The sequence below is a fragment of the Carcharhinus amblyrhynchos genome, chromosome 7 (assembly GCF_965287045.1).
Source record: "Carcharhinus amblyrhynchos chromosome 7, sCarAmb.v2.hapA, whole genome shotgun sequence".
NCBI lineage: Eukaryota > Metazoa > Chordata > Chondrichthyes > Carcharhiniformes > Carcharhinidae > Carcharhinus > Carcharhinus amblyrhynchos.
Genome location: NC_137330.1, coordinates 8,607,625 through 8,619,976, shown reverse-complemented (window position 1 = coordinate 8,619,976; position 12,352 = coordinate 8,607,625). Strand labels below are relative to the sequence as shown.

The window sequence follows — 12,352 nt, the reverse complement described above, 5'->3', positions numbered from 1 at the left end:
TCTGCCACGGTGGGATTTGAACCCAGATCCCCTGAGCCTTAGCAGTGTTTCCCGACTAATAGTCCCAGCGATAATACCACTAGGCCATCAAATGCCCATGATATTTTAAAATGTTATTTTTATTTTTCAAATATAAACCTGCAATATTGTAAATACACTCTTCTGCCAAGAAAGTACCTCCACCAGTGGGAAGCTGTAATGACAGTACAATGTATTTACACGGGCAGTTTCTGTTATAAAAACAGTCCTTTGAGCTAAGTTGGCAGAACTGCATATTGACACCTTATCCATTCAATAGTTCACTCACAAGATCAATTCATGTTATAATCGTGTGACAAATTCAGCACTCATGCATTACTAATTTGCACTTTCCGACGGTGCCAGCCTTACATTTGCCTGATATTGCTCCAAGATCACATGGCCAGGAAACTCGGGCTCTGGGACAGAAGCAAACTCCTTGATGATATCCTCCAGAGCCTGAAGGCCGGCCATTCTCAGCTGGTTGCTGTGGTCTGTGGCAGCCATGAAGGCCATGCGAATGAGGTCAGAAAGATGCAACACTAGCAGCTCACCTGCAGAAAGATCAGAGAGGAGAGTAACAAAAACTGACCACCTGAGGAAACATGCACACAATGTTCAAATTCACCTCACCTCCAAAATTATCCAGGCTCTTTTAAATGTACTTGTTTGATTGGTGGTAATTGCTTGGTTTAATTTTTGCTCTGTATATTTTATACAACTTGCACATCCATAGCCCCTTTAACACCAGTAAAATGGCCCAAATAGAGTGTTACCAAATACAGCTACATAAGACAGCATAGCATCTGATCAAAAGCTTGAAGAAGTAGATTTTAAGAAAGATCTTAAAGGAGTAGAAAGAAGCAGAGATGTTCAGAGAAGTGAGTTTTTGAACCTTTGGAGTTCGCTACTCCAGAGGGCTGTGACAGGTCTATCACTGAGCTTGTGCAGAAATCAACAGACTTATGAACACTAATGACATCCAGGGCTAGGGAGGAAACTGGTGTAGAGGGAGATGATTGGCCATGATCTGTTTGAATGGTGGAAGAGACTGGATGGGCTGAATGGCTTACTCATGCTCCCATGTTCCTATTCCTGAGCTTTCAGCCAGGCAGTTGATGGCACAGCCAACAATGTTGGGGTAGTGAAAATCAGGGGTGGACAGAGGCCAAACTTGGACAAGAGCACAGGCCTTGGCAGGTTGTAGGGCTGAGAGGGGTTGCACAGATAGGAAGGTCGAGGCGACGGAGGGACTTAAACAAGAGTGAGAGAGAAATTTAAGACAGGTTTTGCTGGACTGAGAGCCAATATAGGCCATTGAGCACAGGGTGAAGAAATATAATAGGATTATGAAGGGAATAGATGAAATAGACAAGACAGGGACGTTGTTTCCACTGGCGGGTGAAACTAGAATGAGGGGGCATGGCCTCAAAATAAGGGGAGCAGATTTAGGACTGAGTTGAGGAGGAACTTCTTCACACAAGGGGTTGTAAATCTGTGGAATTCCCTGCCCAGTGAAACAGTTGAGGCTACCTCATTGAATGTTTTTAAGGATTATGCTGAGCAGGCGGGTAAGTGGAGCCAAGTCCACAAAAAGATCAGTTGTGATCTTATTGAACGGTGGAGCAGGCTTGAGGGGCCAGATAGCCTACTCCTGCTCCTAGTTCTTATAAAGGTGAATGGGAATGGTGCACAAACTCATGTTTATGCCTGATGGAAGAGCACAGGAATAATCAAGTCAAAACGTAACAAAAATGAAATGCTGCCCTTCTAAGCAAATTTACAAAGGACTCAATTCCTTATGTTATAAACACTGTCATCAGATAACTTAAATATTTCCGCAACACAGACACTTTCAAATCAATTTGATAGCTTTGTGGAATTATTTGCGTCAGTCAAAATTTGTTTAGCCATGCAAAGCTAGTGAGGCTTTGCCCTGTTCGGACAGCACCTTGACCAATGGTCAACGTATGAACAGGCAACCTACTTTTGGGGTTCTTCAGTTTCAAGGCCCTGGCTTTGGCGAGGTCGAAGTGGGCCGGGTCTGTGTTTTCACACAGCAGGATGATACGACACAGGCACTCGGCGGCAAACACGCGGGTGACCCAACGCGGGGCGACACAGGGCTTGGATTTCTCATCATCGCCCGTGCTGGCGAACATAATCTCATCGTCCATCTCGTCCTTTTTCTCCCCGTCTTCATCCTTCATTCCTTCTAACTGATCCGCAGCACTCGCATCTGTAAACCCAAGAAAAACTCCCAAATTAGAACATCACTCCTTGAAAAACAAAGTATCATTTTACTCTAAGGCACAGGAGTGAAGGGTTCAATCCTGCACCAGAGATGTGGCTATAAAATCAAGACTGACCCTCCAGCGTCGTACTAAAGGATGCATAACTTTTCGGGTGGACATCATACACTCTGTGGTGCTATTTTCAAGAACAGCAAGACAGTTCTCCCCAATGTCCTGGCCAATCGTTATCATTAATACAGATGGTTTGGTCATTGGGATCTGCCTATTCACAAACTGGCTGCTGGAAATGGGCTCAACACTACTGAAATCTAAAACTAGACCCCACAGCAACTGGAGGACTTACTACCTGAATCGTACAAGCTCGGGCTCAGAAGTTTAAATTACGAGACAGGGCGATGCCAGGAAGTGCTTCTTCACACAAACGGTCGTGGAACTTCTCCAAAACAAAACAATGCTGAGGTCCAGGGTCAACTAGAAATGTCAAAAGCGATAGCTCTTCTATTCGGCAAGAGCATTAAGGGTAACTGAATCAGGGGAGGGTAGATGGGGTTAGACATAGATCAGTCACTATCTCAGTGACTGGAGGAACAGTTTCGAGGAGTTGAATGGCCTCCTCCTGTTCTTCTGTCCCTAAGACTGGTGCTATGGTAGACTTACAGCACTGCTTGCCAAAAGCAAAAGGAGAACAAACTCATAACAGGTAAGAGTCTGAAGTTAGCATCATTGTTATTAGTGGCTACATATGATGTAGAACAGTGTTGTTCGACATGCTGGTCGCCGGCCACGTGTGGTTAATTGGGAACCCAGACACGGCAAGCTGCATAACCGATTAAATAATGAATCACAGACAGTGATCACGTGATCACCATATTCTGACAAACATGATCCTTGTGCTTTAATTGGTGAAACGACGAGATGAAGAACGAGGGTGGGATTTTAAGCTACATTCATCCCAAGACTGGAAAATCCTTCCTAAGGTGTACGGATCTTTGCATGGTCCGTGTCCCACCTGCTACAGTTCCCCCGGTGGACAGGGCAGGAAAATTCCCCACCTTTCCAAGTGTTTTTGATCATTGTGATCACTTTACTGCCTTAGTCACTGAATGGTGGTAAATATTTGGAATTATGGAAAATGATACAGCACAGGGAGGTGGCCATTTGCTCCATTTACTTATGTATACACTTTGAATTACATCAACACATATCGGGCACATGGCATTTTCTACAAAAGTCCATGCACATGGCTAAAACCCCGAACCATCGGAGCCACACTCGTGGCTGGTCATTGCTTTCTGTTGGACAACACTGACATCGAAGATCTGATTTGAGAGTAATTGAACTGGATATGTACAACAGGCCCTTCACCATCTGAGCACAGGAGTGTCAAATTATCACACTGGATTGCGGCTGTTTATCGAAACAGTTCCTTCATTCCAAATTCAACCTAATTTCTTCTAGTTTTTGTTAGGCAAGGGCTTTAAGGGAGCCCTAACCAAAGTAGGTGGATGGAGTTAAGGTACAGATCAGCAATCAGCTAACTGAATGGCGGCGGAACATCCGATGTTCCTGAATTTTGGACTTGCCCTGGATAAGCATGGCACTGTTGGTGTGGGGCAGAGGTAGAAGCAGATAACGGGTGTGAGAAGCAGTGTGTTTTCCAGGGACTGTGCTCACGACATACAGTACTGATTTGGTTTCTTACCAGTTGATGCAGCCAGGACATCCTTACACAGCTTCAGCCAATGGGAAAGTTTCTGAACTGCCAAGGATGAAAGCATGTGGCCCAAAGTGTCATGAATGTCAGCGCACAGCTTGCGGTCAGTCTCACGGTCCAGCATTCCAAACAGCACTCCTTCCAGGCCCGTCTCCGTGATATTCACGTCTGATGTGGGAAAAGCAGATTGCAATCACTCCACCGCTCCAAGTGCTGAAACTCCTGTCACACCGGTTCCTCAGAATATCTCTCAAGTGCCACCAGTTTATGACAGAGACAGACATCTATGTAAGAATGTCTTATCAGACATCTCAAATACTTTGCTGGCAACACACACATACATATGCAGAAATGTAAAGAATCTTAGAAGTGTTCAAATTTACAAAGGGGTTTTGGTGCAAGTTGAGTGGGAGAAACATTTGAAGTTTGTTTATTAGCGTCACAAGTAGGCTTACATTAATACTGCAATGAAGTTACTGTGAAAATCCCCTAGTCACCACACTCTGGTGCCTGTACGGGTACACTGAGGGAGAATTTAGAACGTCCAATGAACCTAACCAGCATGTTTTTCAGGCTGTGGGAGGAAACTGGAGCACCCGGAGGAAACCCATACAGACACGGTGAGAACGTGCAAACTCTGCACAGTGACCCGGGATTCAAATACGGGTCCCGGTGCTGTGAGGCAGCGGTGCTAAACTCTGTGTCATCAGGTTTCCCGTAGCAAGAGGACATGTAAGCTGTTTGGCAAAAGAACCAGAGGTGGGATGCAGAGAATTTTTCTTTTCTGCAGCACATATAGAATGTATTGCCCAAAAGATTCAATAACAACTTTCAAAAGGGAGTAGGGTAAACATTTCAAAAGGAAATACTTGCAGGCCTAGGGGATAAGAGCAGGGGAGTGGGATTAATTATTTAACTGTTCCAAAAAGCAGGCACATTCAGGACGGGCCAAGTGGTCTGCTTTGGTGCTGGAACATTATAAGGGGTGGAAAATGCACGTGGTTTTATCTCACGCAAGTAGAGTCTCAAAACCGGCAGCTTTGGGAGCAAGGTTGTGCCGGATTCTGGATCTTGCCAGTTTTCAGGTTGGATGGTTTAGCTTAAGGGACTAATCAAAACTGTGCATTATTTTCTTAGGATAGGCACATACCCTATCTTTGGTAGCCAGCTGAGAGTGTAATCATTGTAAAGGTGTGCCATAATAGACCAAAACCCATAAAGCTATAATCACACAGACAGCCACAGCAATGCAGACTAAGGGAGGTTTATTCTGGGGGCAAATTATTTCAAGATGTCCTCAAAAAAAACGTCTGGTTTATGGGCAGCCAGATTTGAGGTACTGTGTCTGTATTTCAGCCTGCTCTCACTCACTCGTGAAGCAATGAAGCTTTTCCAAGGCATGTGGTCACTTTTTGGTACGGAACACTGTTTGAGTAGTGAAGCCAAGAGTGTATTAAATCATTGGGAGTTGCAGGTTGATGATGTGAAAGCTGGATTACTGGGGTAGGAGACCTCACCCCCATGGCTACAAAAGTCAGTGTGAATGTGTCCTAAGTAAGAAGATTGTCATTAGATTGTGATGTTTTGTTAAACTGTCCACAGCGTAAGTGATTTTGTTGGGGGTGGGGGTGGGGTTGGTGGTGGTGGATAATGCAACTAGACGGGCCAACTCTTTGCAATTGTTAAAACTCGCCCTGGTGTCTGGAGGCTGGTGGCACACCAGTTAGCACTACTGCCTCACAGCACTAGGGACACGGGTTCAATTCCTGGCTTGGGTCACTGACTGTGGAGTTTGCATGTTCTCCCCGTGTCTGCGTGCGTTTCCTCCGGGTGCTCCGGTTTCCTCCCACACTTCAAAGATGTGCAGGTTAGGTTGGTTAGCTATGCTAAATTAACCCTAGTTATGGGGGGGGGGGGATTAGCACCGTAAATATGTGGGGTTACGGGGACAGGGTGGAATTGTTGTCAGTGCAGGCTCAATGGGCTGAAGGGCCTCCTTCTGTACTGCAGGGATTCTATGGGCAGCAGCCCAAAGCTTGTGTTTTCTTAGAAACCCTACAGTGCAGGAGAAGACCATTTGACCCATTGAGTCTGCCCAGTCCCACATGACAGAAGCGGTGGGATGAGCCTCACACAAGCACATACCTTCCGTTCTCGCCATCATGTTAAGTATCTGCACTGAGCTACGTTCTTAAGTTTCTCTCCTTTCTGAGTGCTCTACAATTGAGGATTGCTCACCAATGCCACTGCTCTCCTGGTTTCCAGCGTTCCGGGCCAGAGTCATTGCGTACGCGCACACCTCGGCTGCTTCTCTTTGAGCGAGCTGGCGGAGGCAGGCAACTGCTGCTCTACGAAGAAGCAGGTGAGAGCTGCAAAGGTGGACCTGTGACAGACAAAGCATCAGGTGTCATCAGTCAAATTGGGATGAAGGGATTGAGAGTACTTACCTTAGCACTTACCACTCTCCATAAATGTATATCTGCATTCTGAGCATTCAATCGTACAGTTTAAATTACACATTCTTCACCACTACTTTGTGCCAGTACTTTATTCTCCACAAGCCTCCTCCCAGCTAATTTATCTAATGCAATGAGCTTTTCCTTCCATTCCTTTCCCCTTTATATATGTAGTTGGCTCATCTTAAATGCACCTATGCTAACCACCTCAAACGTAATTTCTAATGGTGGGGAGATAAAGAGGTTATAAATATAAGACAGTCACTAATAAATCCGTACAAAGTTCTCACCACACCAGGTTAAAGTCCAACACGTTTATTTGGCAGCACGAGCTTTGAGCGCCGCTCCTTCATGAGGTGAGTGGAGAGATAGGTTTCGCAAACACGGCATATATAGAACAAAAAGACATAATTGCAAGATAATGGTTGGAATACGAGTCTTTACAGGTAATCAAGTCTTCACAGGTACAGTTACGACATTTCACATTCTCACTATTCTCTGGGCAAGGAGGTTTTTCGTCAACTCCTCATACAAATCCATTGTTGGATTTATTAGTCATGACGACACGAGGAGAGAGAGCCTCAATGTAAGATGGTCGCTAATAAATCTTGGGTTCATGTCACACTACGTTTAGCCCCTACCATATGGCCGGTGCTAGCAAAATCCTACTAACTGTCCTGGCTTGAGTTAATTCATGCCTCTTTAACCTGTGATTATCCCTCTCTCCACTCACACTGTCTAAACACTTGATTCCATGTGAATACTTGCACTCCAACCATTAGCTTGCAATTGAGTCTTTGTCTATAAATGCCGTGTTCGTGAACTAACCTCCACTCACCTGATGAAGGAGCGACACTCCGAAAGCTTGTGATTCCAAATAAATCTGTTGGACTTTAATTTGGTGTAGTGAGAACTTCTTACAGATTAGTGACTTTCTTATATTTATGACCTTTTTATCTCACCACCATTAGAAACAGTCACCCTATCAAATCCAGCTCATAATATGTTTATTTAGCATCCTCTTGTGTGCATCGACTCTGTTCACCTCAGTTGTTCCGTGTGATCGCTATTATACAAGGGTGGACACAGTGAGGTGAGGATTGGACCTGTGACTGGTCCTGATGCTAAGGGATTCTGATGAGGGGACATTGTTATGAGTCAGCCTCTTTCACCAGCAATGATTTCCTGCATTATGGTTTCTGCCCAGAAGTGAAGTGGTTAGATCCTGCGTCATAGGAGAGCAGATTAGAAACCTCACCACAAAACCTTTACCGCCTTTAAATACAAAACCACAGAGAAGTGATAGCAGCAGCTGGGATTGTGGAGGCAAGCTACCATGGGAACTTTGGATAGTTTGGGCTGTTCAGTTGTATTCAACCTTAAAGGCAGCCTGAAAGCTAACAGCCAGGGTGCTCGATGGCAGGAATCTATTCTACACCGGAGTTTAATTTCAAGCAAAAACGAAAGACTTACACTGACACAGCTGCCTTTTGTGTCCTCAGGAGTGTTCACAGTCAGTGAAGTTAGTCATTGTTGTAACGTGAGAAACGTAGCAGGAAAGAAATGCGCACAGAAAGGGGCCACAAACAATCTGATATTGACCAGGTAATCAATTTTAGTTATGTTTGTAGAATCCTATAATGCGAAGGCAGCCATTTGGCCCATCAAGCCTGTGCTGACCTCAATCCCACCCACGCCCCATCCCCACAACCCCACGCATTTACCCTAGCTAGACCACCTGGACACTAAGGGCAATTCAGCACGGTCAATCCACCTAACCTGAACATCTTTGGACTGTGGAGGAAACCGGAGCACTCAGAGAAAACCCACACAGACATGGGGAAAACGTGCAGACTCCGCACAGACAATGACCCAAGTTGGAAATCGAACCCAGGGCCCTGGCACTGTGAGGCAGTAGTGCTAATCACTGACACCATGCCACCCTTGGCTGAGGGATACAGGTTGCTTGGTCACCTTGGAGAATCCTCCCTCTAATTGTGCTGTGGAATCTCCATTGCTAACCCAAGAGCAGCCGTGGTTCTATGTCTGATCTGAAAGACGATAGTGCAGCACTCCTTTCATTGACACAGAATAGAATCATAGAATCTCTATAGTGCAGAAGGAGACCATCTGGCCCATTGAGCCTGCACTGACCACAATCCCACCCCAGTCTTAACTCTATCCCACGTATTTGCTCTGCTAATCCCCTGACACGAGGGTCAATTTACCTAACCAGCATGTCTTCTGGACTGTGGAAGGAAACCGGAGCACCCAGAGGAAACCCATGCAGACACGGGGAGAACGTGCAGACTCCATACAGACAGTGGCCCAAGTCAGGAATTGAACCGGGTCCCTGGTGCCCCAGAGTGTGAAAGTCACTGAGCTTTGCTGCACCTGCATCAAACTGCACTGTCTCTGTTCAATTCCACTTACACAGAGGTTGGGCACCAGGCTGGACAGATTGACATGACGTGGCGCAAACATATGGAGCTGCTGCAGGCAGGATATCGCTGCTGCCTGGGCCAGGGAGTCAGAATGGTCTTGCATGATGGCACAGCCCACAAGGCATGAAGAGCGTATTGTAGATGTAGATGCTCCATTACCTGGAAGGAATCAAAGACAATTAATGCCACAAGCAGAAACCCCAGCAACAAATCATACAAGAATAGCAATTTCAACGTGAAGCAACCACTTCCACTGATATTCCATTTTCTTAAACTGCCTCATTTTTCCAACAGGCTATTAATAAAGAAACAGAAATAATTCGTAAAGACTGATTAAAGACAAAATAACTGCAGCTTTACAGCCTCATCACAGCAGCACGGTGGCACAGTGGTTAGTACTACTGCCTCACAGCATCAGGGACCCAGGTTCAATGCCCGGCTCGGGTCACTGTCTGTGTGGAGTCTGCACATTCTCCCTGTGTCTGCGTGGGTCTCCTCTGGGTGCCCCGGTTTCCTCCCACAATCCAAAGATGTGCTGGTGAGGTTGCTTATAGAGTCATAGAGGTTTACAGCATGGAAACAGGCTCTTCGGCCCAACTTGTCCATGCTGTCTTTTTTTTAAAACCCGTAAACTAATCCCAATTGACTGCATTTGGCCCATATCCCCCTGTACCCATCTTACCCATGTAATTATTTAAATACTTTTAAAAAGACAAAATTGTACCTGCCTCTACTACTACCTCTGGCAGCTTGTTCCAAACACTCTCCATCCTCTGTTTGAAAAAATTGCCCCTCTGGACACATCTGTATCACTCCCCTCTCACGTTAAACCTCTGCCCTCTAGTTTTAGACTCCCCTACCTTTGGGAAAAGGTATTGACTATCTAGCTGATCTGTGCCCCTCATTATTTTATAGGCCTCTAAAAGATCACCTCTCAGCCTCCTACGCTCCAGAGAAAAAATTCCCAGTCTATCCAGCCTCTCCTTATAACTCAATCCATCAAGTCCTGGTAGCATCCTAGTAAATCTTTTCTACACACTTTCTAGTTTCATAATATCCTCTCTATAATAGGACCAGGATTGCACACAATATTCCAAGTGTGGCCTTATCAATGTCTTGGCCATGCTAAATTGCCACTTAGTGTCAGAGGATTAGCAAGGTAAATATGTGGGGCTACGGGATAGGGCCTGGTGGGATTGCGGTCAGTACAGACTCAGTTGGCCGAATGGCTTCCTTCTTCACTGTAGGGGTTCTATGATCATATCCTCAGCACACTCTAGATTCTTTATTCCCAATGAAGTATTTTAAATGCAGTCACCACCGCAGTGTGGACTGCCAATACAAACATCAAGATCCATAAACAGTAAATGAGATAGACACTCTGACAATCTGCTTTGAGTAATGTCAATTAAGGGAGGAACATTAGGTTACCAAAACAGAAAAGGTTGGAAAACTCAGCAGGTCTGACAGCATCTATGGAGAGAGAATTGAGCCAATGTTGAGTCTGGATGGATGATCCAAATTTATTTCAGATTCCAGCATCTGCAGCAATTTGTTTTTGTCTTAGGTAAGTTTGGCCGTTCGCCAGCGGAATTCCTCTGCTTTATCCCATCCAATTACGTGGGACCTTTTGCAATGACATGAAAATGTAGATAGGCCCTGGGTTTAACCACTTCTCAAAAGGACAACACCTCTGACAGGGCAGCACACCCTCAGTACAGCACAGGAGTCAGCCTAGAGCTCGTGTGCAGGTATCTGCAGTGGGGCTTGAACCCCAACCTTCCGACTCCAAAGAGCTGCATACTAGCCACTAAGTTATGGCATAACGCAGTTCCTCGTCAGTATAGTGGTTAGTATCCTAGCCTGTCACGTGGGAGATCGGGGTTCAATTCCCTAACGGGAAGCCGCAAAATTTCTGGACTGTGTCCGGAGAGGGAGTCTTTGGACAGCACAGCGTCGAGCACTGTTGCCTCAGAGTGCCAGGGACCCGTGTCCAATTACAGCCTCAGATCACTGTCTGCACATTCTCCCCGTGCCTGCACGGATTTCTTCCGGCTGCTCTGGTTTCCTCACACAGTCCAAAGATGTGCGGGTTAGGTTGATTGGTCATGTTAAAGTAACCCTAGTGTCGGGGGGATTAGCAGGCTAAATGTGTAGGACTGTGGTTGGTGTAGACTTGATGGGCTGAATGGCTTCTTTCTGCATTATAGGGATTCTATAAATGTTCTTGGAGCACTACAGAAAAAGGTGAACAGCTACTACTTACTAAGTCAACATTTCTGTATAACTGGGACACTGAACTAAGCAAAATATTGCACAAATGAACAACATTCCAAACATTCCATGCTCAAAGCAACCTTCGTTTAAAAGGTAGTTAAATGTAGCTGTGGCCAGTAACAGACTCCCCGACCGCTCACATCTCACTGCTTTCCCTGCCATGCTACCTTGCAGTTCTGGTCCGACAGTGGTGATTAGTGCACCCAAACAGCGGCCCAAACACTGGTGCACTTCAGTGTGCGAAGGAGGAACAGTCAGCAGAAGGGTAAGGACGAGTGACAATGTGGGCTCCACATATCCACGGTACATGGGACCACTGGAATCCACGATCAGAGCCAGAGAGTGAAGAGCCCAAGTCTGAAAGATATAAGCACGTCCAAGCCTGTCACCACCACTTCACAATGTGGAACCAACAATAGCAGGGGTTCAGACTCTGAATGGATTTACCTGAACTTCAGGAGAGGTACCGTCCTGTGCAAGTGCCAGGAGGATGCTGACGCTCGTCTTCAGATGTTGCCCGGAGCCTATTCCACCAACATATCGATGAAGGCAGCCAAGCGCAAGTGAATGTCCTGTCCTAGACACCACGTCACGAGCAGCTTTCAGTCTAACAAAACAAATATCTATAAGGAAATACACTTCAACAGACCTAATACCAAAACACAGCTAGTCCTCAAATGAATTTGATTATTGTCACATGTACACAGTGAGAAGTGTTGCTTCTTGTGCACTATACAAAGCATACCATTCATACAGAAGGGAAGGAGAGAGTGCAGAATGTAGTGCTACAGTCATAGCTAGGGTGTAGAGAAAGATCAACTTAGTACGAGGTAGGTCCATTCAAAAGTCTAATGGCAGCAGGGAAAAGGCTGTTCTTGAGTTGGTTGGTACATGACCTCAGACTTTTATATCTTTCCTGATGGAAGAAGGCGGAAAAAAGTATGTCCGGGTGCGTAGGTTCACAAAGCTGTTTTACTCGGAGCTGTCCAGCTACTGTTTAAGTTTAAATTATTAGTATCACAAGTAACCTTACACTCACACTGCAATGACGTTATTGTGAAAATCCCGTAATCGCCAAACTCAGGCGCCTGTTTGGGTACACTGAGGTAGAATTTAGCATGGCCAATGCACTAGCACATCTTTTGGACTGTGGGAGGAAACCGGAGCACCCGGAGGAAACCCACGCAG

At 45.7% G+C, this 12,352-nt stretch overlaps 1 protein-coding gene across 1 annotated transcript in view; it reads right to left on the bottom strand.

Moving 5' to 3' along the window:
• heatr5b (HEAT repeat containing 5B) overlaps positions 1-12,352 on the bottom strand; it is an 89,487-nt gene that overhangs the window by 26,200 nt on the left and 50,935 nt on the right. Inside the window, exons 19-25 of the mRNA XM_080191897.1 lie at positions 11,612-11,771; positions 11,332-11,521; positions 8,877-9,046; positions 6,226-6,370; positions 3,976-4,155; positions 2,006-2,257; positions 391-572 (exon numbers count right to left, since the gene is read on the bottom strand). Of these exons, the coding sequence (XP_080048023.1) occupies positions 391-572; positions 2,006-2,257; positions 3,976-4,155; positions 6,226-6,370; positions 8,877-9,046; positions 11,332-11,521; positions 11,612-11,771 (1,279 nt within the window). The remainder of the gene's footprint in view (positions 1-390; positions 573-2,005; positions 2,258-3,975; positions 4,156-6,225; positions 6,371-8,876; positions 9,047-11,331; positions 11,522-11,611; positions 11,772-12,352) is intronic.